This window comes from Lissotriton vulgaris, chromosome 1_1, assembly GCF_964263255.1.
Source record: "Lissotriton vulgaris chromosome 1_1, aLisVul1.2, whole genome shotgun sequence".
Classification (NCBI taxonomy): domain Eukaryota; kingdom Metazoa; phylum Chordata; class Amphibia; order Caudata; family Salamandridae; genus Lissotriton; species Lissotriton vulgaris.
Window position 1 is genome coordinate 1,384,041,393 of NC_141685.1, and position 26,868 is coordinate 1,384,068,260.

The following is a 26,868-nucleotide window of genomic DNA, read 5'->3' on the forward strand; positions in this document are numbered from 1 at the left end:
AATCAACTGCTCACACATCTATGCCCAGAGTCACACACCTCCCAGTCACCCACACACACACACTCAGTCTCCCATTCAAATACTTGGGCAACCAATCAATAACCCATATAGCCACTCATATAGCTACTGATCAACACATGCAGCAGCTTACACAACAACAGAGATACTGATGCACACATTCAGACAGTTTAGTCACTAACCCATGCATTTAGTGAGACACATTTAATCACTCACTCATACAGTCAGTCACGCACCTACTAAATCCTTCATCCAGACACTTATGCATCCACTCATTCTTCAATATGTAAAACATATTTAAACTTTACAGAAACACACAGTCACTGGATGATGTCATCAGTGATGTCAAATGAGATGTCATCAGTGATGTCATCAGTGATGTCATTTGAGATGTCATCAGTGATGTCATCAGTGATGTCATCAGTGATGTCACTGACCATGTCATGAATGATGTAATATGTGACATCATCAGCAGTGGATTGCGGGTGCGCGAAATATAATTAGTACAACTAACTATATAGGAGCAATTTCAATGGTTTTTTAAATGCTAATTCCTAACTATATAAGGCCTGAAACCTATGGTTTTTTAAGTGAATTTGCAAGGTTTTTAAAATGCTAATTCCTAACTATATAAGGCCTAAAACCTATGGTTTTTTAAGTGAATATATATATATATATATATATCCAAGCTCACGTGTAAAAACACACTGCACTCTCGGGGTTTTCAGTCCAAAGATTTTATTTTCACGAGGACGCGTTTCGGCATGTCTGCCTGCTTCCAGCTCGTTTGATAGTGCAGACAGGCCAGCGAGGAGGTGCTTTAAACGGCAGGGAAGCATTCCCATTGGTCAGTGCAATGACGGAGAAAAGTCAATGTCTTGATTGTTACCAGATGGTACAGGAAATCCCCACGGTCTCGGGCGGTTCATTTCAGCAATGTTTAAGTCTGGATGATAATGACAGCCTCGCCAGAGACCCTCCGATGTTCCCTTCGTTGCACAACTGTTCAGTAAAAAACCTATCAATTTGATGGCTTGCCTGCTGGACACCCCATCGTCAGACCACGCAGCATCACGGTTCACGGGGCAGGGGACGGCATATATCTGTGGTCCCTTCAATCTGAATGATTGACGCATTCACGACTCCATAACCCAGAATGCTGCGCTGGTGGTGCAGGGCGTATGTAGTTCTGTACTCGCTCCTAATTCCACCAAGGACGCATTCTGCACTCTTCTCGACGGGTGCGGTTAAAATGGTGGTGGGTCCATTCCAAATATCCAAGCTCACGTGTAAAAACACACTGCACTCTCGGGTTTTCAGTCCAAAGATTTTATTTTCACGAGGACGCGTTTCGGCGTGTCTGCCTTCTTCCAGCTCGTTTGATAGTGCAGACAGGCCAGCGAGGAGGTGCTTTAAATGGCAGGGAAGCATTCGCATTGGCCAGTGCAATCACGGGGAAAAGTCAATGTCTTGATTGTTACCAGATGGTACAGGAAATCCCCACGGTGTCGGGCGGTTCATTTCAGCAATGTTTAAGTCTGGATGATAATGACAGCCTCGCCAGAGACCCTCCGATCTTCCCTTTGTTGCACAACTGTTCAGTAAAGCACCTATCAATCCGTTAGCTTGCATGCTGGACACCCCATCGTCAGACCACGCAGCATCACGGTTCACGGGGCAGGGGACGGCATATATCCGTGGTCCCTTCAATCTGAATGATTGACGCATTCACGACACAACTCCATAACCCAGAATGCTGCGCTGGTGATGCAGGGTGTATGTAGTTCTGTACTCGCTACTAATTCCACCAAGGACGCATTCTGCACTCTTCTCGACGGGTGCGGTTAAAATGGTGGTGGGTCCATTCCAAATATCCAAGCTCACGTGTAAAAACACACTGCACTCATATATATATATATATATATATATTCTTTACACATGTTGTCCAGAGACGAAAGCGCGACTCCACAGAAGATTCAAGACACAGCTTTATTGATTGCAGGAGCATGACTGTGCATTCATGTTCGAAATTCAAAGTGGCCTGATGCATTTCGAGCCTCCTGGCTCTTGTTCACAGGCTTTTCTGGCAAAACGGAAACCATCATTTTTGGCATTTTAACAGGTAACTTCCTCTTGGCGCCGTGCACTCTGGTCATTGAAGTGTCTACAATAGAAAAAAAACTTTCAGTAGGTCGTTCCGTTTGTCAGGAATGTTATTCAGGAATGTTATTCAACAATGTTATAGCCCTCCAGTGGGCCTCCAAACATGCCTGCACAGTCCATTAAATTATCTCCTATGGCCACACTGAGGCACAAACATATATATATATATATATATACACAAATACATATATACATATACATATACATATATATATTGATGATGTCCATGCACTGAATTAAACACTAGGGGCCAGATGTAGGTAATTCTATTTTACCGATTCATAAATACCGAATTTTACCGATTCAGTATTTATGAATCGGTAAAATAGAAGTAGTGAGATGTAGGTAAATTTCTTATTCAATTTACCAAATCGGTAAGAATCGGTATTTACCGAATCGGTAAATACCGAATCGGTATTGCCCATTGATTCCTATGGGCCATGAAGCCCAATCAATCAATCAATCAGGAGTTTGTTAAAGCGCGACTACTCACCCGTGAGGGTCTCAAGGCGCTAGGGGTGGGGAGGGGGGGAGGGGGGGTGCAGGTTCCATTCCATCAAGGAGGGGGTCTGTCGAAGAGCCAGGTTTTGAGGTTTCTTGCGAAGATGGGGAGTGATGTTGTCTGTCTGAGGTGGAGCGGAAGGGCGTTCCATGCTTTGGCCTCGAGGAAGGAGAAGGAACGGCCTCCCGATCTGGACTTTCTGGTGCGAGGGACCACGGCGTAGGAAAGCTGGGCTGATCGTAGGGTCCTTTGGGGTGCGTGAAATTTGAGTCGGCTGTTCAGGTATGCTGGTCCGGTGCTGTGGAGGGCCTTGTGTGCGTGGGTGAGCATCTTAAAGGTGATTCTCGGCTCGACGGGGAGCCAGTGGAGTGTGCGCAGGTGCTGGGAGATGTGGCAGTGTTTTGGCAGGTTGAGGACCAGTCTTGCGGCGGCGTCCTGGATGTTCTGTAGCTTGCGGATGAGGTTTTTGTTTATTCCGGCGTAGAGTGCGTTGCCGTAGTCGAGTGTGCTGGTGACCAGGGCGTGAGTGACTGTCTTTCGGTGTTCGAGGGGGATCCATTTGAAGGTCTTACGAAGGAGGCGGAGGGTGTGGAAGCAGGAAGATGAGACAGAGTTGATCTGGCGGTCCATTTTGAGCTCGGAGTCCAGGATGATTCCCAGGTTGCGTGCGTGGTCTGTGGGGGTTGGCGGGTTTCCGAGGGCGGTGGGCCATCAGGTGCCGCTCTAGGCGTCGGGGTTTGGGCACATGATGAGTACTTCTGTTTTGTTGGTGTTTAGTTGTAGGCAGCTGTTTTTCATCCATTTGGCGACGGCTTCCATGCCTTCTCGAAAGTTGCGTCTGGCGGTGTTGGGCTCGTTGGATAGGGAGAGGATGAGCTGGGTGTCGTCTGCCTATGACACGATGTTGAGTCCGTAGGTTCTGACGATGGGGGCAAGTGGAGCCATGTAGACGTTGAAGAGCGTCGGGCTGAGGGAGGAGCCCTGGGGGACTCCGCAGGTGGTAGGTGTGGGGTCCGAGAGGAAAGGGGGGAGTCTGACCCGCTGCGTCCTGCCGGCGAGGAAGGAGCAGATCCAGTCGAGGGCCTTGTCCTTGATTCCTGCATCGTAGAGTCTGCGTATTAGGGTGTGGTGGGAGACTGTGTCGAACACCGCTGATAGGTCGAGGAGGATGAGGGCTACTGTTTCTCCTTTGTCCAGTAAGGTGCGGATGTTGTCTGTTGCGGCGAGGAGGGCGGTTTCCGTACTGTGGTTTTTTCTGAAGCCGGATTGGGAGGAGTCGAGGATGTTGTGTTCTTCAATGAATGTGGCGAGTTGGCTGTTGATGGCTTTCTCGATGACTTTCGCTGGGAACGGGAGCAGGGAGATGGGTCTGTAGTTTTTGAGGTCGGTGGGGTCCGCTGAGGGTTTCTTCAGGAGGGGGTTGACCTCGGCATGTTTCCAGTCGTCCGGGAACGAGGCGGTCTCCAGGGAGCGGTTGATGGTGTGGCAGAGCATGGGTGCGATGGTGTTGGCGGCTCTGTTGAAGATGTGGTGGGGGCAGGGGTCCGTGGGGGCCCCTGAGTGGATTGACTTCATTGTCTTCAGTGTGTCTTCGGTGGTGAGGGCTGTCCAGTCATCAATCGCTGGTTTCCGGGTGTCGGGGTGGTTGGTGAGGATTCAGTGTGTTGGTTGTCTTCGTCGAAGTTGTCGTAGATGCTCTTGATTTTGTGGTGGAAAAAGATGCTGAGTTTGTCGCAGAGGTCTTGTGAGGGAGGGATGTCGGTAGACTCGCTGGTGGGTTGGGCGAACTCCTTGATGATGCTGAAGAGTTCCTTGCTGTTGTGTACGTGGGTGGGGATTCTGTCTTCAATCGCTTTTTTCCTCGTTTCTCTGATGAGTTGATGGTGGGCGTTGGTGGCGGCTCTGAAGTTGTTGTGGGCTTCTGTGGATTTGGTGTTCCTCCAGGTCTTTTCGAGGCGGCGGCATGTGCGCCTGGACTCTCGAAGTTCGGTGGTAAACCATCTGGCTTTCTTGGCACGGGTAATGTTGTTTTTCTTGAGGGGTGCTATGGTGTTGGTGCTGTCCGAGATCCATCTATGCAGGGTTCGGGCTGCGGTGTTGGGATCGTCATTTTCCGCGATGGTTGGGGTGGAGTTGTTGAGTGAGGAGGTGAGCTGGTCATCGGTGATTTTGGTCCAGTTTCTTTGTGGAAGCAGGTGCTGGTGTCTGTGCCCATAGGAATCAATGGGCAATACCCATTCGGTATTTACCGAACCGGTAAATACCGAATCCAGCAAGGGTGCAGGGGGTGTCACTTTGACACCCTCTAGCACCTCAATTCCGGGCTTGTGAGCCATGTGACACACAGACATGCCCTAAGGGCATGTCTGTGTGTCACATTGCACAGGTGTGCATGCACAGATGTGCATGCACACCTGAATTCGGTATTTTACCACCCAATAGGATTGGGTGGTAAAATACCGACTCTTAAGGGCCTGTGGCACTCTTAGGAGGGCCACCTACATATGGAGTTACCGAATCGGTAAATATACCGATTCGGTATTTTACCGATTCTGTAAATTTACCGATTCAGTAAATTTACAGAAAATATAGGCCCCCTACATATGGAAACCCTAATACCGGTCGGTAACGGCCGAATTCGGCCGTTACCGACCGGTATTCGGGCTCCTACATCTGGCCCTAAGAAGCACCAGAACTGTGGTCCGTGGCCGTGTTTGAATACTTGGATTGTGTTTGCTTCCATTTCCATGATATATATATATATATATAAGTAAGTTTCATTTGTGCCACCATGGTTGAATCAACATGTGACTTGGGGGCGGGAGCCTACTTACCTTCCAATGAGGGTGGTACTGGATATTTCAAAGATGCAGGCGGGGTCATCACGTGTCAGCAACAGCAACTGAAGAAGGCTCATTGCCGAAATGCATTTTGCTATGCTGTCCACCATTAAACGGCTCCTGCAAAGTTCCCTCGTGTGGCCTCTTCTCCTTTCCTATCTGCGAGGAGTGCGGTTTCTTATATATATATATATATATATATATATCCAAAACTCCAAACCACCTCCTGCCGTCCAAAACTCCAAACCACCTCCTGCCGTCCAAAACTCCAAACCACCTCCTGCCGTCCAAAACTCCAAACCACTGAAAAAAACATTGGTTTTAGGGATAGTTATAGTTAGTTGGACATTTCACTCGTACAAACCCAGAGAAATTCCCCTGTTATAGTTAGTTCAGCTAACTATAACTTGCGCCCCCGCAATGCACTGCTAATGACGTCACATATTGCATCACTCATGACATGGTCAGTGACATCACTGATGACATCTCAAATGACATCACTGATGACATCATCCAGTGACTGTGTGTTTCTGTAAAGTTTAAATATGTTTAATATATATAGGGAAAGGCATATTGAAGAATGAGTGGGTGTATAAGTGTCTGAATGGATGATTTAGTGAGTGCATGACTGACTCTATAAGTGAGTGATTAAACATATCTTACTGAATGCATGGGTTAGTGACTAAACTGTGTGAATGTTTGTATCAGTCTGTCTGTTGGTGTGTAAGCGGCTGCATGGGTTTGTGAATAGCTACATGAGTGTCTATATGGGTTATTGATTGCTTGTCTGATTATCTGTATGGCAGCTACGGCCGGTAGTGGGAGTACCGGTCGGGCGGTGACATGGGGAGGGGGAGTGGCAGGGTGGGGGGTAGTAATGTATGGATTACGGACTTTAACAGGTAAGTAAACATACAAATACATTAAATGAATGTTGTTGTGTGCACTGCATCACATTTGGTGATGCAGTGCACGCAACGAAATTCGTTTTAATTTATTTATATGTTTACATACCTGTTAAAGTCCGTAATCCATACATTACTACCCGCCACCCTGCCCCTCCCCACGTCACCGCCCGGCCTGTACTCCCACTACCGGCCGCGGCTGCTGTATGGGTACCTGAGTGTTTGTGTGGGTGGGGTGTGTGTGACTGTGCATGGATGTGTGATTGGGTGATTCACTGGTTGCATGGTTTCAAGAGTGCATCTGTGATGGACTGGGTGGGTGAGTGTGTGTATGAGTGTCTTAGTGAGTGAATGAATATATCAGTGGTACATGTGTGAGTAACTACATATGAGGAATGCACTATATATGTGTGTTGGAGTATATAAATGGCTATAAGTGAGAGTGTGTAATTGTGGCTTTATGGATGAGTGTGTGCTTGTATCAGTGATTGTATAAGAGCGTATAAGAGCGTAAGAATGTGCCAGTATTTGTATGAATAAGTGAGCTGGTGTGTGTATAACTGTATAGGTGAGGAAATGGGAGTGTGATTGATTCTTTTCATGACTGACTAGGTGTGTGAGTAACTCCATGGATTAGTGGTGGTGTGTGATTGTCTATATAGGTGTATGAGTGCATATGATAGTCCTGTACTGGGTGACCATAAGTATGAGTGACTGTACGGGTGAGTGAGTGGATGTGTGTGTAAACCTAAGAATCAGTGAGTGGGTATATAGTTATTGGTGTTGGAGTGTCTATGGTTTTGAGAATGGCAGTCTTTAATTTAGAGTGGGTGTTTCAAAGGTTATATTAGGGTGTGAGAAGATACATCAAATTAGCACATGGAAGATGTCATCAGTGAGGTCATCAGTGATGTCACTGACCATGCCATGAGTGATGTAATATGTGACGTCATCAGCAGTGCATTGCTGGGCGCGAGTTATGGTTAGCTGAACTAACTATAACAGGGGAATTTCTCTGGTTTTGTATGAGTGAAATGTCCAACTAACTATAACTTTCCCTAAAACCTATGTTTTTTTCAGTGAATTTATAAGGTTTTTTAAATGCTAATTTCTAACTATAATGTGCCTGAAACCTATGGTTTTTCAGTGAATATCAAAGGTTTTTTAAATGCTAATTTCTAACTATAACGTGCCTGAAACCTATGTTTTTTAAATGAATTTCAAAGGTTTTTTAAATGCTAGTTTCTAACAATGCCTACAGAGGTAGGACATGTGAAGAAAGAAGAAAAAACGCACAGAAAGAAGCAAAAGAAATGCAGAAAGAAGCAACAGAAGTCCACAAAGACGAAGAAAAGTGCAGGAAGAAGCAAGACACGTGCAGAAGGAACCAACAGAGGAGCAGGAAGAGGCCTTTTTGCAAAATCATCCTACGCCCACAACTTTTTCAGACGGGTACTGGTGGTAACTGACTCTGATTAACTAGGCCTAGAGCCAGTGCTATGCTAAAAGACACTTAGAATACAGTAAAAATACCTACATACACTAGGGAACACTATGCGTTGGGGTACCCCTGTGATTGCATGACCTCCTCTGTAAGGCCCTAGTACACAATAGGGCAGGGGGATTAAAACGACCTCTAAGTCAGAGGGGCAGAAATATGCTACTTTAACTAGTAGTCGTGTTTGCAGAGTGGTGGTGAAAGGGCACTGGGTGTCCAACCAACGCTCAGGAATTCCGCTGCGTAGGACTTACAGGAGGTACCAGGAGGGATTATTGGCCCCCAAACTCCCTCAGGACTGAATTGGACTTCATCCCCCATCCCGTAGTCTGCCACGAGGTATGTTTGCAGAGTGGTAGAGAAAGGGGGCCATTGCCTCCAAAGACATTTTAGCAATCCCATTGTGTGGGACTTACTGGAGGTAACAAGAGGGGTAGTTGGCCCCCAAGGACATCCTTGGGAGCCAACTTCCCAAACTATTACCTCCAATCAGTCCCACACAGCAGCACTGGTAAGTACTCGTACCAGGCCACGCCCACTTTGCCCACCACTCTACAAATGCGCTCCCTGGCGTGCGCTTGGATGGGGATTGAAGTCCCCTTCACTGTTGGGGGTCCTTTAGGGGCCCACTAGCCTACCCTTTACCACCAGTAAGCCCCACGCAGTGGGATTCGTGAGAGGTAGACAAAGGGCATGCCCCCTTTCTCCACCACTCTGCAAACGCTCCCCCTGGCATGTTGTAAGTTGGGGGATTAAGTCCCCTCGAATACTGATGGCCCCTGGAGTCCAACTAGCCCACCAGGTGCCTCCAGTAAGTGCCACAGAGCTGCATTGCAGAGAGGTGTAAAAAGGGGCTTGGCCTGGACCAACTCTGGAACGCAGCGCAGTGGCGTTTACTGGAGGTACATGGTGGGCTAGTTGGCCCCCAGGGACCCTCAGGATTGAAGAGGAATTAATTCCCCACCTTAAAACGTGCCACATGGCGTGTTTGCACACATGTCACCTCCGGCCCCGCCCCCTTCCTTCACCACTGTGCAAAAGCGCCCCGTGGCACGTTTTAAGTAGGGGGATTAGGTCCCCTTGAATCCTGAGGTTCCCTTGGGTCCAACTAGCCCACCATGTACCTCCAATAAGCACCACAGAGCTATGTTGCAGAGAGGTGTAAAAAGGGGCATGGCCTGGACCACCTCTCTGCAACGCAGCGCAGTGGCACTTACTGGAGGTACCTGGTGGGCTAGTTGACCTCAAGGGACCTTCAGGATTGAAAAGGAATGAATTCCCCAACTTACGCGCCACAGGGCGTGTTTGCACACATGTCACCTTACGCCTTGCCCGCTCCCTTCACCACTATGCAAATGCGCCTGTGACATGTTTTAAGTTGGGGGATTAAGTCCCCTTGAATCTGAGGGTCCCTAGGGTCCAACTAGCCCACTAGGTACCTCCAGTAAGCGCCACAGAGATGCATTGCAGAGAGGTGTAAAAAGGGGCGTGTCCTGGACTACCTCTCTGCAATGCAGCGCAGCGCAGTGGCTCTTACTGGAAGCACCTGGTGGGCTAGTTGACCCCCAAGGGCCCTCAGGATTGAAAGGGAATTAATTCCCCAACTTAAAACGTGCCACAGGGCGTGTTGCACATATATCACCTCAGGCCCCGCCCCTCCCTTCGCCACTGTGCAAACACGCCCCATGGCATGTTTTAAGTTGGGGTATAAAGTGTTCTTGAATCCTGAGGGTCCCTGCTGTACAACTAGCCCACCAGGTACCTCCAGTAAGTGCCACAGAGATGCATTGCAGAGAGGTGTAAAAAGGGGCGTGGCCTGGACCACCTGTCTGCAATGCAGTGCACCGCAGTGGCGCTTACTGGAAGCACCTGGTGGGTTAGTTGGCCCCCAAGGGCCCTCAGGATTGAAAGGGAATTAATTCCCCAACTCAAAACGCGCCACAGGGCGTGTTTCACATATGTCACCTCAGGCCCGCCCCTCCCTTCACCAGTGTGCAAACACGCCCCATGGCATGTTTTAAGTTGGGGTATAAAATGTTCTTGAATCCTGAGGGTCCCTGCTGTACAACTAGCCCACCAGGTACCTCCAGTAAGTGCCACAGACCTGCGTAGCAGAGATGTGTAAAAAGGGGTGTGTCCTGGACCACCTCTCTGCAACGCAGCACTATGACGCTTACTGAAAGCACCTGGTGGGCTAGTTGGCCCCCAGGGGCCCTCAGGATTGAAAGGGAATTAATTCCCCAACTTAAAACACACCACAGGGGGTGTTTCCACACATGTCACCTCAGGCCCGGCCCCCTTCCTTCACCACTGTGCAAACACGCCCTGTGGTGCATTGTAAGTTGGGGTATTAAGTCCCCTTGGATCCTGTGATGTCATCAGTGATGTCATTTGAGATGTCATCAGTGATGTCATCAGCGATGTCACTGACCATGTCATGAATGATGTAATATGTGACATCATCAGCAGTGGATTGCGGGTGCGCGAAATATAGTTAGTACAACTAACTATATAGGAGCAATTTCAATGGTTTTTTAAATGCTAATTCCTAACTATATAAGGCCTGAAACCTATGGTTTTTTAAGTGAATTTGCAAGGTTTTTTAAATGCTAATTCCTAACTATATAAGGCTTGAAACCTATGTTTTTTTCAGTGAATTTGTAAGGTTTTTTAAATGCTAATTCCTAACTATATCAGGCGTGAAACCTATATTTTTTTTCAATAAATTTCAAAGGTTTTGTAAATGCTAATTCTATTAGCGGATAACGTTTATATATGTTATTATCCTTCTGGGACCACCTGAGCAGCCATCCTGTTTCTCAGGAAAAGTTAGGCACAAGAGAGCACAAAACAAGAGTGGAAAATGCGAAAAGGGGGCAGGGTTGAGACCCCCTAGCCCTTCTCAGGGGGTCCCAGAAGGACCACCAAGTGCAAAAAAAAAAATCTTTTTTTTAAAAATCGCGGGGTACGCCCACGGTACGCGTACCACGCGATTTTTTCGATTTTCTTTTTTTTTTTGCCCTTGGAGGTCCTTTTGGGACCCCCTGAGAAGGGCTAGAGGGTTGGGGGGTCTCTACTCTGCCCCCTTTTCGTGTTTTCTACTCTTGTTTTGGGCTCTCTTGTGCCTCAGTTCTGAAAAACAAGATGGTGGCCAACACTTCCTGGTTTGGACAGTTTGGAATGTTGACAGTCGACTGCCAGCCAATCAGAAACTCGCTTGCGCACGTCAAGTCAAGTCAAGTCAGGGAATTTATATAGCGCACTACATACCCAGAGGGTCTCAAGGCGCTTAGAAAGGGGAGGAGGATTACTTGTCAAATATCCACGTTTTAAGTTGCTTTCTGAATGCTAGGTGGTTCTGGGTAAGGCGAAGGTAAGCGGGGAGTGAGTTCCATGTTTTAGCAGCCAGGTATGAGAAGGATCTGCCTCCCATGGTGGTCTTGTTGATGCGAGGTACAGTGGCGAGGGCTTGGCTGGAAGAGCGTAGTTGGCGGGAGGGGGTGTAGAAGGACAGTCGTGAGTTGAGGCATTCTGGTCCGATGTCGTAGAGTGATTTGTGTGCGTGGGTTAGCAGTCGGAAAGTGATTCTCTTATTGACGGGTAGCCAGTGGAGGTCTTCAAGGTGACCAGAGATGTGTTCGTTGCGTGGGATGTCTAATATGATCCTGGCTGAGGCGTTTTGGATTCGTTGGAGTTTCTTCTGGAGTTTGGCGGTAGTGCCTGCGTAGAGGGTGTTTCCGTAGTCCAGTCGGCTCGTGACCAGAGCATGGGTGACTGTTTTCCTTGTTTCGGTGGGGATCCAGCGAAATGTTTTTCTGAGCATGCGAAGAATGTTGAAGCAGGAAGAGGATACGGCGCTGACTTGTCTGTTCATTGAGAGTGAAGAATCCAGGATGATGCCTAGGTTCCGTGCGTGGTCTGTCGGGATGGGTGCTTTTCCGAGGGCTTCCGGCCACCAGGAGTCGTCCCATGCAGAGGGGGAGGTACCTAAGATGAGGACTTCTGTTTTGTCTGAGTTCAGTTTCAGACGGCTTTGTTTCATCCATTCGGCAACTTCTTTCATTCCTTCGTGTAGGTTAGTCTTGGCGGTGCTGGGGTCATTGGTGAGAGAAAGGATTAGTTGAGTGTCATCCGCGTAAGAGATGATGTTGAGGTTGTGTTGGCGGGCGATGGTCGCGAGGGGGCTCATGTATACGTTGAAGAGGGTGGGGCTGAGTGAGGATCCTTGTGGTACGCCACAGATGACTTCAGTGGCCTCGGACTTGAATGGTGGGAGGCGGACTCTCTGGGTTCTTCCGGTGAAGAACGAGGTGATCCATTCAAGTGCTTTTCCTTGGATTCCGACGTTATTGAGGCGTTGTAAAAGGGTGCTGTGGCAGACTGTGTCGAATGCTGCAGAGAGGTCGAGGAGGATGAGGGCGACTGTGTCTCCATTGTCCAGTAGAGTTCGAATGTCGTCTGTTGCTGCGATGAGGGCGGTCTCAGTGCTGTGTTTTGCTCGGAAGCCAGATTGTGAGGAGTCGAGGGATTTGTTGGCTTCGAGGAAGGCGGCGAGCTGGTTGATGACAGCTTTCTCGATGACTTTGGCCGGGAATGGGAGGAGCGAGATGGGGCGGTAATTTTTGAGTTCGGTGGGGTCCGCTGTGGGTTTTTTCAGAAGGGCGGTGAGTTCAGCGTGTTTCCAGTCTTCGGGGAAGGTGGCGGAGTTGAAGGAGCAGTTGATGACGTCTCGGAGGTGCGGTGCTATGACGGAGTCTGCTTTGTTGAAGATGTGGTGAGGACATGGGTCAGTGGGGGATCCTGAGTGGATGGAATTCATCAGGTGGATTGTGTCCTCAGTGGAGATTGGGTTCCAGTCGTTAAGGGTGTTCACGGGGGGAGAATGTTCAGCAAATGGTAGGGTGGGTTGGTTTCCGGGTTGGTTGTCGAAGCTGTTGTGGATGTCTGCAATCTTGTTGTGGAAGAATGAGGCTAGGGAGTCGCAGAGGGCTTGAGAGGGGGTGATGTCGTTGGAGTTGGCCGAGGGATTGGAAAATTCCTTGACGATGTTGAAAAGTTCCTTGCTGTTGTGGGCGTTGTTGTCAAGTCGATCCTTGAATGCTGTTTTCTTGGCCTTACGGATTAGTTGGTGGTGAGTGCGGGTGGCGTTTTTGAAGGCGTCCTTGGTGCTAGTGGTTGGGTCTTTTTTCCAGGCCTTTTCAAGGGAGCGGCAGAGTTTCTTGGACTTCTTAAGATCATCGTTGAACCATGAGGCCTTTTTGCTGCAAGGTTTGCTTTGACGTTTTTTCAGTGGTGCTAAGGTGTCGGCGGTGTTGGATAACCATAGGGTGAGGTTGGCGGCGGCTTCGTTTGCGTTAGAAGAGTGGGCTGGGGTGTTTAGAAGGAGCGATGCGGAGATCTTGTCCGTGGTGATTTTGTTCCAGTTTCTTTGTAGAGTTGGTTGGAGGTGGTTGGTGGGTTTCGGCTTGTTACGCGTACGGTGCACGTACGGTGAGTGCATATAGATACATAATTTGCTCAAATTCAATTTTCTCAAGAACTACTGGAGGGATTTTCACCAAATATAGAAAAGGCACTACTGCATACCTGTCCCTACCATTTTGCCAAGTTTGGTGTAATTCCGTTCAGCTGTTCGGGCTGTAGCCGTGTCTAAAGGTCCCATAGAAAATGCCATTTGAAAAAATTCAAATTCAATTTTCTCAAGAACTACCGGAGGGATTTTCACCAAACATAGCAAAGGCACATCTGCATACCAGGCCCTACCATTTTGCCAAGTTTGGTGTAATTCCATTCAGCCGTTCGGGCTGTAGCCGTGTCTAAAGGTCCCTATGGAAATTAACATGGGGAAAACACGTTTTGGGACCCCCCTTTCGGCCCCCGCGTGACGAATCCCCCCGAAACTTTCAGGGAAGGAGCGGAGTGGAGCTGGCCAAAATTCTGGAAAATTACACGCAGATTCCTCAATCGGCGCTAAAGTTATTCCCAATAGAATGTTGAGCGCATATAGATATATAATTTGCTCAAATTCATTTTTCTCAACAGCTACTGGAGGGATTTTCACCAATTATAGAAAAGGCACTACTGCATACCTGTCCCTACCATTTTGCCAAGTTTGGTGTAATTCCGTTCCGCCGTACGGGCTGTAGCCGTGTCTAATGGTCCCATAGAAAATGCCATTTGAAAAATTTCAAATTCAATTTTCTCAAGAACTACTGGAGGGATTTTCACCATACACAGCAAATGGACATCTGCATACCAGGCCCTACCATTTTGCCAAGTTTGGTGTAATTCCATTCAGCCGTTCGGGCTGTAGCCGTGTCTAAAGGTCCCTATGGAAATAAACATGGGGAAAACACGTTTTGGGACCCCCCTTTTTTCTCGGCCCCCGCTTGACGAATCCCCCCGAAACTTTCAGGGAAGGAGCGGAGCGGAGGAAAGCAATTTTAAGGAAAATTACACGCAGATTCCTCAATCGGCGCCAAAGTTATTCCCAATAGAATGTTGGGGATTTCCTATGGTAACTAGGTCCTAACTACATATACCTACTGGCGACCGCCAGTAGGTAATATATATATATATATATATATATATATATATATATATATATATATATATATATATATATATATATATATATATATATATATATATATATATATATATATATATATGAATTCGCAACTTGCCTCGTCGCAGGGGGAGCACATTGAAGCTGGTGCCAGCAACGGGACCAAGGCAGGACCTCGTATTTCTATCGCCACAAAGTTGAAAAAATAATGGCACTCCACTCAGGAAACTTTTCAACAGCGTTTATTTTTTGGCTGCGATGACCTACGAGTTTCGAACGTTACGCTCTTGATCACGGTAACATTTGGTTGGAAATGTTACCGTGATCAAGAACGTAACGTTCGAAACGCGTAGGTCATCGCAGACAAAAAATAAACGCTGTTGAAAAGTTTCCCGAGTGGAGTGCCATCATTTTTTTAACTTTCTGGCGATATATATATATATATATATATATATATATATATATATATATATATATATATATATATATATATATATATTTATCTGATCCGGCTTCCCAAGCCAACTCCTCACAACTCTAATCCTTCTTCAAGCGGCACAACGCAGAGGCTTCCAAAAATCCCTTTCTATTTTTCATCTGTGACTGCATTTCAGCAAACAAAGTGCATTGTGCAGTCAAAAACATATAATATATACATATATATAATTCACTGAAGAAAACAAAAACCAAAAAACCAAAGATAAAAGAAACGTAATATTTAGGTGAATATGTCAGTGAAAACATTAACATTTTGAACAAAAAAAACACAGAAATTCACCAGTTATTATTGGCAGAGTTAACTATAACTTACGCCCCGCCATGCATTGCTTATGACCTCACATATAACATTAGTCATGACATATTCTATGACCTTTCCTAGGTGATGAGGGAAGGTGCGCGTGCCTCAGTACTGTAGAGGAACAGTGAGGCACAAACCGTGAGGCACCCCTGCACAAAGTCCAGGTCTTACATGTGATGTGACCCCACCTCCTGACAACATCCTTTTAAAGTTCTCGGTAAAAAGAAAAAAAAAAGAAAAAATAATATATATATTTATATATATATATATTGGCAATGTCAACAGATCTGACTTTGAAGTGCCTCACCCTGCAATCTCACTGTCGGACCACTCTCCTCACACACGGGCAGAGCCTTACCTCTCGTGTACTGGCAGAGCTGGAATTGGAAAACATTACTTTGGGAATCCATACATTCGGATCAAGGAGAGGAAGAGTAAAGGGATGGAGCCACAAGGGGTAGAGAATGAAAAGCAGAACCTGAGAATCAATTTATATATATTTTTTTAAAAATCTGCTGCCAGTGACCCCTGATGAAGGGCACCAGATGCTCGAAATGCATTGGGTATATTAAATAAACTACACTGTCTGACGAAATTGCTCTACTTGTGTTCTGTGCAAGAGGTTCGGATGGCCCAGCCTTAACATGTGAAATCTTGTAAATTGGCAAATCCACTCCGTGTGTGGGAGAAGAAGTTTGAAAAATTGGATAACAGAGTGCATAAACTGGATTACAATGTAATAAACAGATTTATTCTGAACAGTTGGATTACTGCCTGCACTAGGCTACTTCGGTTGTGCGTTTGGTGGGGGCAACTATACGCCCCCAATCAGTTAAATGACATATTCTATGACATCACTGATGCCCTTTCAAATGGTGGGAGCAAACACTTGTTCCCCTCTCTGCACAGATGCAGGCAGGGAAACTGCTGTGTCCTGCTGTAAGGGACACAGTCAGTGAGATGGCCCCGGGGGCGCCACTCCTCTTAAAATGTAAATCTCGCCCCTGAGGAATGGGGTCCTCTAAACCTTTTAAAGGTTTGGGAGGAAGGCCGTGTTGCCCCCTCCTCTTTTTGAACATTTCAGCCTCGGCTTGGGGATGTGGGGCCCCCTCTCCCTTTTATTAATCAATTAGGCCCAGGGGATGGGGTGGGGTCTCTGGGGAAACTAAAGGCTTGGGGAGAGGGGACATGCGTACCTCCTTCCCTTTTATGCAAATTTAAAACATTAGTATACTTCCCTTGGTCTTTCATAGCTAGACGAGGGGGGCCATTCGTCCCCCTCCCCTTATTTAATGCAGCCCGGGGCTGGGCTCCAGGTGGCTTATAATGGCTTGAAGGGAGGGGCTATGTGCCCCCTCTCCATAAAAAATAATGGAGCTGGAGGGGTGAAGTCCCAGGGGCCTTTAATTGAAGATTAAGGCCCCAGCCACCATTTTGTTTTTTTTATTTTTAGATCCTACGAAAATCCTTCGGGATTGCTGCAAAATTGTGCTAATTCCTGTGGGTCCCTCCGATGGGGCCTATGGGACAGGGTTCCCTACCCTGTCCCTGATATTATTTTTTTTATTTACTAAGTCCACTAGTCCTGTAATTGACGACAGCAACATTTTCCTCATGTTACTGGCTGCCACACAGAGCGATTACTCTTGCTGGACTCTGACTCCCATGTGAGCGAGATGGCCCAAGAGAAAAAATTCTCCCGGGTCAATCATAAATCTTGATTTTTTACAGTTGGGTTTGAGGAACTCTCCCAACCGTCGATCTATAAAAATATTTTTCAACTGTAATTTCTCAAAATTGACTTAATGGATTTACACCAAATCACAAAAAAGCACAATCTGCTGACTAAGACCTACCTTCCTGTCAAATTTGGTGTAATAGGACCACAATATACCTTTCAGCCGAAATTGGTATAATTCCATTCAGCAGTTCTTACTGTAGGCATGCCTAAAGAAGTCTATGGAAAATGCATTGGGATTTTGTGTTTTGGGACACCCCTGCTTTCTTGGACCACGCTTGATGGATTATCCCAGAACATTCCATGCACAAATTAGTCGACAAGTAGCACATTTTTGGAAAGTTGCATGGAGATTTGTCAAACAGTGCCAAAGCTATTAGCATCATAAAAATGCATTTCCTATGGAAATTCTGACCTAATTATAGCAATCCAGTGGCAACCGTTTGACGAATCTTCACAAAACTTTCCAAAAAAAGTTCATCCACCTCAGCAACATCCTGGAAGGTTTTGTGGTAGTCCGTCATTTAGGGGCCATAAAAAGGGGGGTCTCAAAACATCTTTTTCCCATGCAACTTTCCATTAGAAATTTGGGAAGTGATATATCAAAAACGGCTGAACAGAATTACACTAAATTTGGCAGAAAGCTAGATCATTACTCAGAAAGGGTGCTTTTTTTGATTTGGTGTAAATCTGTTTGGCGGTTTTAAAGAAATTATTTGTTCAAAGTAAAGTGATATTTTAATGGTTGCTCTCACTGGAGTACTGCATTACTTCAAATTTCAACAATAAAGCATTCTGATTTTGATCAAGCATATTATGTTGTTTTTGCTCATGTATTGCATCACCCATGACAGTGGCTTTGTCCTCATGCATTGCCATAAGCCAGGATGACAGAGGTTTTGCTCTCATATTGAGATCAGCTAAATGTTTGGTCTATCATTTTACCCATTAAGGTCTCGACTATTAATTTGCCGGTAAAGGTGCAGAGTGTAAAAATGCACAGTAATCCTGATACCGGGCATTATTTCCCACAGGTATTTTCATTGGTCCAGAGATAAATACAACTCCATGGAGACATGTGAGTGCTTATTTCCTGCACACTGGTTCTGATTTACTAATACATACAACCAGAGCCTCCTCCTATCAGACACATATTTCAATATAAATTGAAATATATATTGAAATATGTGTCTGATAGGAGGAGGCTGTGGTTGTATGTATAGGCTTTGAGTGGGGGGCAGCCTCCTCCCTTCTTTCCCCCTGTGCTCCAAGTTGAGTCTGATTTACTAATAACAATAGTTATAAAGGACTAGACTGTCAGCCTTATGCTGTATAACCACTTAAAGACTGGTCCTCCAGAATTACAAAAACAGGGATTGCATGCATCCTGATTTTGTATTTATTTGCTCCTTAGCTCACAAGAGCCATGCTAGGAGAGTGACATGTACCTTACCATTTTAGCTGGCTTCTAGCTAGGTTAGTCAGTTTCCTTGAAGGGTCTCAAAAGGTTCCTCCAGAAAAACGTGGTAGAATGTATCATAAACTCTACTTCAGCGGAAGGAAGGAAATTCTACTAACTAGTGCAAACGCTCTGCATGAGGGTTGTGGTATTGGATACCTAAAGCAGGAAGGGGCCATAATTAATTAACACTGTCTTTGTTGTAGCTACTGCAAGATGAATTTCACACCTACAGATCTGACTTGTTCTGAATGCCCTTTATTGGTGTGCATCATTTACGTATTTTGCTTTTGCGTAATTACGTGAATCTACAACAAAATTACTATATATTATGCATGGTTATGCAAAATGCAAATCTGTCATTTTGTGCTATATTATAGTTCAAAATGCATCCTGTGCCAGTTTTTGGAATGAGGATGCATTTCAACTAAAGCACCATGACCAACAGCCACTCATGTCCTGTTGTTCCAGTGAATTTGTGGTAAATTTGTACCGCGAATTGTGCAGTACATTTTAACATGAATGGTGCGTAATTACGCAAAGTGGTTCAATGCTATCATTTTGGGATTTTTTTTGTAACAAGTGTAATGCAGAATTCCCAAAATTGTGCAAATTACACCAGCATAATTTAAATTTCACCAAGGCCTAACATCCATGCACTTGAATCCAGCTGTGCATTCACTTTTTTTTCCTGGCCTATCCGTCACACATGAACAGCATTTTGTGCAGGCATACTTTTATTTTATGGATGTGCCCATGTGCTAAATTCATGTTTTAGATCAGGTTTGACGGCTCAGGTGCCTGTAAGACGTATTGTTTACTCTCTCATTGAGTTGACTTTGCGTCTGCACCCAACAACCATTGGCTTGGTTGTGTCAGCACACTTCAGCCACTGCTTTAAGACTGAGGGCCTGATTAGGATCTTGACGGATGGGTCACTCCGCCAAACGGTGATGGTTATCCCGTCTGCTGAAATATAAATCCCAAGGGATATAATGTCTAGGGATGGGATATCGTCACCATTGTGGCAGATTAACCCGTACACCAAGATCTAAATCAGGCCCTTCATCAGTTGCATCTTGAGGGAGTCCAGAGGGTTGAGTGTATCCCATTCTATTTAATATTTGGTGTATCATTTTACATCTTAGGAAGTGTTTTCATTTATTTGGTAATATAGAATCCATCTTGAAAGAAAGCTTCACTCTCTGATAGCAACACATTTTACATTGTATGCAAATGCTTTTCTCGTAAGTATGTATGTGCTATTTATTATTATGAAAAAAATTGCATTTCTGTGCAATAAAAGCTCGCAGTAAACACAGTTTCCTTAAAATTTCCTGCTGACAAATATTTTGCAGCATTTAAATATATTTATTGATGAGCTGTGCCATAACTTTACTTGGGCTCCTGCTTCATTCCTGAGGTCGAAGTGACTAGTTTATTTTTCATTTGAGCTTGTTTCGTTTTTCTGTCTATTGCATGTGCCACATTGGTCATTCATTTGGGTCGATTGTTGTATATGCAATTGTTGTCATTCTTCACTGTCAAATGTTATATGGGCCAATGTAGTACTCCCACTGTAGTCTTTCCATGTTGTTGGATGTGTGGGTTCTCAGTTGTAAGAAACTGATGGTGCCACCTTAGAATGGGATTTCCAGTGACTGTAATAGAAACCCCATCCCAAGAAGACTACTGTTTGCAGTACAAACTGAAGATATCAAGCAACATTTAGCTTTAGGGCCCGACATTATTGGAAGTGAGTAATCTGAAGCAAGTAATCTGTCATTTCATGATTTATAAACATATGTGATGGGCACTATAAATGAAAATTAAGAGCCTGATTTAAATTTGGGGTGAAGGGGCACTCACCAAAATGTGACACATATCGTGGCTGCTGTATTACAACATCCATAGGGTATAATGCACTTGTAATATGGTGGACGGGATATCCATTACTTTTTGATGGAATATCTAGTCCGCCAAAATCTAAATTGGACCCTTAGAATTACTGTCTTCCACCAAAACAATAAGTCAGCAAATGCTGAAAATCTTTGCTGTTCCTAACTGCTATTAAAGAATGTCTTTTTCCGCATAGTAAGAAAATACATCTTTGGGATTGTGCAGAAGTATCTCTGTATGTTTCTATTGTAAGGAGCATCCTGACTCTGTGGATATTCTGCTAAATCTTTGTCTGCCTTGCCTGTCATAGAAAAGTGTATTGTCTAATCTTAACTGTTTGCAAGCAAGTTTGTTTGTGTTTTATATTTAATAATAACTATAATATATTTTTGATTTTATGCTGATTAAGTAAAGATCAAAATCAGCAGTGACATCCACAAGCTGCCTGTATTGCATCCCTCTGGTGTTGATTCAACAGGGACATCTAGTAACGACTTGTGCATCTTCCCCCTAAGCATCTAGAACCAGTCTGTAGAATTGTACCTCAATTATGTCAACGCAAGAGTGACATCTAAATCCAGTTTGTGCTACTGCACGTTTGTGCTGCTGACTTAACAGGGACATCTAGTACCACCCTGTGATATTGCACCCTTGTCTTCATTCATTAAAGGCAGGCCTATTGGCTTTTACTATGCTTCATTCAATCTGTGCAGAACTGAAACAAGCTTTAAGAATCCCGCCCTAAATAGGAACAGCTGATTTGTGCTGAAATTCTGTGATGCCAGTGTTGTTAAAATATGCTACAATTTAAATATTTATAGTAACAATAAGAATTTCTATAGAATACGTTCAATTGGTCATATAATTACCAAACAATTCTAATGAATGAATGATTTGGATGCGTATATCTATCCAGCAAGTAGCGCTTATCTATCTGCACAAGTACATATAAGATAATCGAGCACATTTTATTCCACTTTAGCATAGCTTACTGAAAACGCAAGAAGTTTCATGGGTGCAAATATTTACTTTTAGTTAGCTGATTAAGATGTCTGCTGATATATGTTCTCTCCTTACTTTGCAGGCTGAAGCCATTCATGTGAACCCCCTGTACATCCTCATACCCACCACCATATCCACGTCGTTCGCCTTCCTACTGCCTGTGGCCAATCCTCCCAATGCCATTGTCTTCGCCTATGGCCACTTGCAAGTTATTGACATGGTGAGTCTTCCTGAGTGCGCCCCCTCAAGCATTTGCCACCCATTGGATTGCATGACTGAAAGCACTGGGTTGTTTCTGTTTTAATTCTTTCATTGATTCTGCTTCTTAGGTGAAAGCCGGCCTTGGAATCAACATTCTTGGTGTTGCTATAGTGATGCTTGCTGTGACAACTTGGGCAGTCCCTATGTTCGACCTGCAGACGTACCCCTCATGGGCGCCATCTTTGAATGTGACAATGCCATAGATGTCAAGAGACTCGCCACCTGCAGTGCAGTGGGACTTTGAGTAGACTGCTATGGAGCTAATTTTGTAGCAGCCACCACAACTGCACGGACTTTGAAGAGAATGCCTCATGGTTGACCCTGTCCCTCTAAACATTCCTGCGTGAGAAAAGACATTGAGAAGGTAGAAGTGTGAGAACATGGCCCTTGTCCTCGCAGTAGAGTTTTGTAGGGTAGTTACCCTCTCTGTATGTTTTAGAGTGATAGTTACCAATGCACTTACTTTAGGAATGACAATTAGACCCTTTTTGTTAGGGTCAGAGAAATGAATTAAGGAATACAGTAAGCCTTACTTTTTAATGTTGTGTGGGAATAGGGCTTTGTATGTACCCACAGGGTCAGTACTCAATCCTGCCCGCTGTTAGGTTACTTAGAGTTAAGATGATGAAAGAGACACTATTCTCCCACATTGTCTCATCTATTATTAAGTGTATTGTTTGATTTCAAGGCGATCTCAGAAGTTGTATCTCAAATATTCCGGCTTTAAAATTTTAAATATTCGGGATTTTACCAAGAGAGAACTGGAGAGAGTTTGTTTCAGAATATGGGCTGACTGGGGCACAAAAACTCCAGAGCTCAGCTTCTTAAATACAAGGCAGCAGCACAGACAATACCTGCAGTGGGCACACACTGCCACTAGAGGTGCTCATCCTGACTGCTGCGCTACTTGTGGAAGACTAAACATGGCCAAGGACAACCACGCATTGGTTAAGAAGTTAGACGTCACACACTTGGATTTCTGGGAAAGGAATACGGTTGACTAAGCCTCAACTGTTCCAGACTAACCACTACTGTACCAATGGAGAAGGACACGGAAGTAAAGGTATCAAGTGAAACGTTTGGTAATAGCTGGAGAGGAGCGGCTTGGGGTGGGTTATGAAGGTGCAAATCTAAAGGAGATAACAAGGAAGGAAACATGGAGGAATATTGTCTTGCTTCACTTTTAAAGTCACATGACAGAAATCATTTAGCAATAAATCAACATGTGCCTTCATATCTCCCTGGATTCGGTGAGGTAGCACTTATGTATGATTCTTTCTCTGGCAGTTAATAACACATTTAGCACCAAACTCACAAAAAGGAGTGTTAGAATAGGTTCTTCAATAACCAGAGAGATGGTAGTTAGCGAGACAGGTCAAATAAAATAATTAAGTACATACGACCTGATAGCCAATGTCGCTCCCCTTCGGCGCTCCTTCGGCTTCGGCACTCCTTTTAATCAAATTCATTCCAATTCCGTGCTAAGGCAAAAAAAGTCCGCCACCCCCGAGGTGGAGGGACCGTCCGCAAGGGCAGCGGCGGTCCCTCCATGCCAATTAGGATGTGACCGCCACCCTGGCGGTCAAATCCTGTATCTTTAACATTGCGTGGGTGCTGCTTCAAGCAGCACCCGCCGCAATGTTAAAAATGCATGCATTGCATTTGCATGCACAAAGCGGCAGGCACCGCGCGGTGCCTGCCGCTCAAGTGCACTCCCACCCCCCCTTCACCCTGGGGGCCCGCAAGGACCCCCCAGAAGCAAAGGTCCACATGCTTTTCCACAACGGGAAAACCACCACGGAAAAGCATGTTTACACATGCTTCCTAATTTGGCTGGCGGTGTCTTGCACACACCGCAACCAAATAGCAGGCTACACCCCACGGATCAGCGGCGGATGGACCTGCCGTCCGCCGCTGATCCTACTGCCATCCTGATCTAGCGGGTGGTGTTTAAGGGACCGCGGCGGTGAATCCGCATCCTCTGGGCCGGTGGTGGCTTCCACCGGCCCGGAGGATGCGGATTCACCGACATCCTAATCGAGCCCTAAGTTAGTATCAGGAACCTGAGCGAAAGTCAAAGGAAGTGGCAGCTCCAAACAATCTTCCCAGGTGCAGAAATAAGTTCAAACCCATGGCATAACCAGCATCAATATGATAGCGGGGGAACACTGTCTGTAAATAGTTTTGTACATGTTTGGTAAACCTATATAGCACTTAAACCCATAGCCATAGAAGGGTATGTAGCCAAAAGACAATGGTGGCTGAAACAGTGGCCAGAAAAGTGTTCATTTTGACACATTTCTTAGCTTGAAGATTCCAGCAACGATTGCATTGCATTGCAGTATCAGCTACGGAAATGTCATTTGACATATATATCATGCCCTAAATATGATTTATAAAAAGATCATCCCATTGGAGGTTGATTTTCTATATTAACTCCAAGGGGGTGTTATTCTTGTACACGATATTTAGTGCACAACATTTATGTCAGACAATATTCTGGTACCACAAAATTACAAGCTTATATTATGGGCACATATAAAGAGCATAGAACATAGTCAGGGTTCATGAGCATAAAGAAGTTATGAGCATATATTATATGCGTAAATGATGAGATGAAATGATAGCTATAAATCGATTCCCAAATATCACAGATGCTGGACTAAAGGGAGAAGATGTGGCTCAATGGCTTGAGCAACTTTGAAGCTGAGGAACCAGGTTCGAGCCTCGGTGTCGGCTCAAGCAACCAGTTATTCTGGGCAAACCACAATCTCCCTGTGCCTAAAAATTTATGTGTCTGTCTGTAATGCAACTGGTGCTCATGTAAAGTGCTCTGATAACTTCCGGTCAAGCTCGTGCTATAGAAAACTACAAAAAAAAGAAAATAGTTCAAGATACTAGGTGGATAATACAGTATGAGTCATGAAGCAATAGGTAATGGAAATCCACCCAGCAGATTGGTCAAGTTAATCTACAGTGTAGGAGAAAGTAAAGGCAGTAGAGTGACAGAGTGACTTATCATCAATGTCAGAACACAATGCAGACCTAGCGTGCTGTGAAACAAAGCCCTGGCTTACGTCTAGTTTGGCAGCATGCTGACACGTATGTCTAGTGTGGCAGTATGCTGACACGTAGAACCTTTACAAAGAGTACAAAGAGTTTCATAAGTCAGAAAAACAAGCATCCAGATCGCAGCTTGAGCCAGGCAAGCAAGGAATAGAGGGGAGAGAGGCATCCCTGTCTGGACAAGATCTTGTGTCAGGTGCCAGATGTTTTACTAAATTCAACTGGAACAGAGCCATCACCGTGACTCTCAGGGCATCTACAAGATGGACGCTGTCAATGCAGGCTTTTCGAAATCAAAGTACTTAATGGAATCACAGTGCATGGGCAGACACAGTGAAAGTGGTGGACTTTATACATGTTGAGGAGGTTTTAATTCAGTTGTTTGCAATATGAGAAGCTGACTTCTCGTAGGTTTCCCGAAGTGAAATCCAAGAGGGTGTTAGGATGCAGAAAGGAGGACTGAAGCTTACTTCAGCCACTTAGGTGCCCCTGACAAACAATAGAACTTGGCAAAGTGCTTGGCAATTGGTTCTTTTTAAATGGAAAACTGGTCATGATTGGATTGCCTGAGATGATAAATATGTTAAAATAAAAAGAAATAAAATACAACAATGAACATCAATTTTTAAATAAAAAATAGTGTGATCAATATGTAACTTCTTCCCCTAAGACATCGACAACCTTTTAGCTGTTTCACATTACAACATGGTTAGTCTCATATTACTTTTGTTGTAAAAAAATGAGATTGATTTGGATCATTGCAGATGGGCAACTCAGTTACAATGGGAACGGGAAGTATAAATCCTGTTATATCCTATGAGATTTATATTTTGGCGGACAGGATATTTTTATTTATCACTATTGTGACGGAGTAACCCGTCAGCCAAGATCTAAATCAGGCACCTAGTTTTTGAATGTTCTTTCCGGAAGGCCTCCTCTCCCTCCTCCCCCTCCTTCTGATTTCACTTCAAACGTTTGGCATGTTTGAGATGTTTCAATTGCATGAATTTATTGTAATAAATTAAAAGCACCATAGAACATGAAATGTCACAAACACCACCACACTGTTTTAGCATCTCATAATATTTAGCCGTTTACATGACAAATGTGAAACAATACTATGTTATTTTTTGGGGGGTTTGGAGGTGGGTGTCCTTGGAGCAACCTAATTTACGTAAGATGGGGGCTTGCCCATGTTGTAGCTAACTGACTGATGTGATTCCAGGTCCTACATAATTTTTCCCTAAGGATAGATGCCCTATTCTACTCGGGTCTCCAGCAGACCCTTTCTTCAAGCCTTTTTACATGAAAATGCCTCACGCATTTCTGGATTGCTATAGCAATGTTAGGTCGCACATTAGCTAATCAACACTGAAAGCTAGCCCTATTTCAGCAAGAACTCATTTTAGAAGACTGTTGTTCCTTGTAAGTCTTAAGAAATAGAGTATTTGATCATCTCATAACTGTTGTTGTTCATCTACCTTGTGTAATTATTTACTCCTGATGAAGGCCAACTAAATATGACAAGTTGTACAAAATACTGGTTGCTAAAAAATAGAATACATTAATTTTGTTTCAGTTACAATGGCTATACATACCCTGTAACCTAATCATGTAAATCTTAGTGAATACCTCATCAATCATTACAGTTTGTATACTATCTGTTACATTACTCTCTACATTTGCTAATTGCATAGCTATTCTATCAACAGGTCAGAATCGGCGCACCATCACAACTTGACCATTCACCCCACTTTTTCAATATGTTTTTGATATATTCTTTAAGATTTGAACTTTGTATATTGAATAAAACTTGTGATATCGGTCTAAGGGTCTTTATTTAAATTGCAATCATTTGATGCTCTTAGCATGTTTGGGAGGTGCTTACACATTGGCATCAGAGACTAAAGCTTTCATAAAATATTCTATGTAGGCCCCAATTTTACCTTCGTATATTGTTTGTGAATTATTGTGCATGCACAGAAAATGGCCATTTTAAGTGCCGCATTGCACCCATATGCAAAGTCAAATACATTATTGGTCATATAACTAAGGAAAATATGAGACAAGGGATCACAATTGATGCAAGATATTTTCACCCACAAGTGGCCTGGCAGGAAAAAAATGGGCTGACTGCCTAACTGAAAAAA

The 26,868-nt window shown here is 44.7% G+C and overlaps 1 protein-coding gene across 2 annotated transcripts in view; it reads left to right on the forward strand.

The window, feature by feature from the left end:
• SLC13A1 (solute carrier family 13 member 1) overlaps nucleotides 1-26,543 on the forward strand; it is a 309,760-nt gene extending 283,217 nt beyond the window's left edge. For both annotated transcript variants that reach the window (XM_086966833.1, XM_086966838.1), the window contains 2 exons: nucleotides 21,474-21,611; nucleotides 21,721-26,543. In XM_086966833.1, the coding sequence (XP_086822959.1) occupies nucleotides 21,474-21,611; nucleotides 21,721-21,855 (273 nt within the window). In that variant the 3' untranslated portion in view covers nucleotides 21,856-26,543. The remainder of the gene's footprint in view (nucleotides 1-21,473; nucleotides 21,612-21,720) is intronic.
• The last annotated feature ends 325 nt before the right edge of the window (nucleotides 26,544-26,868 follow it).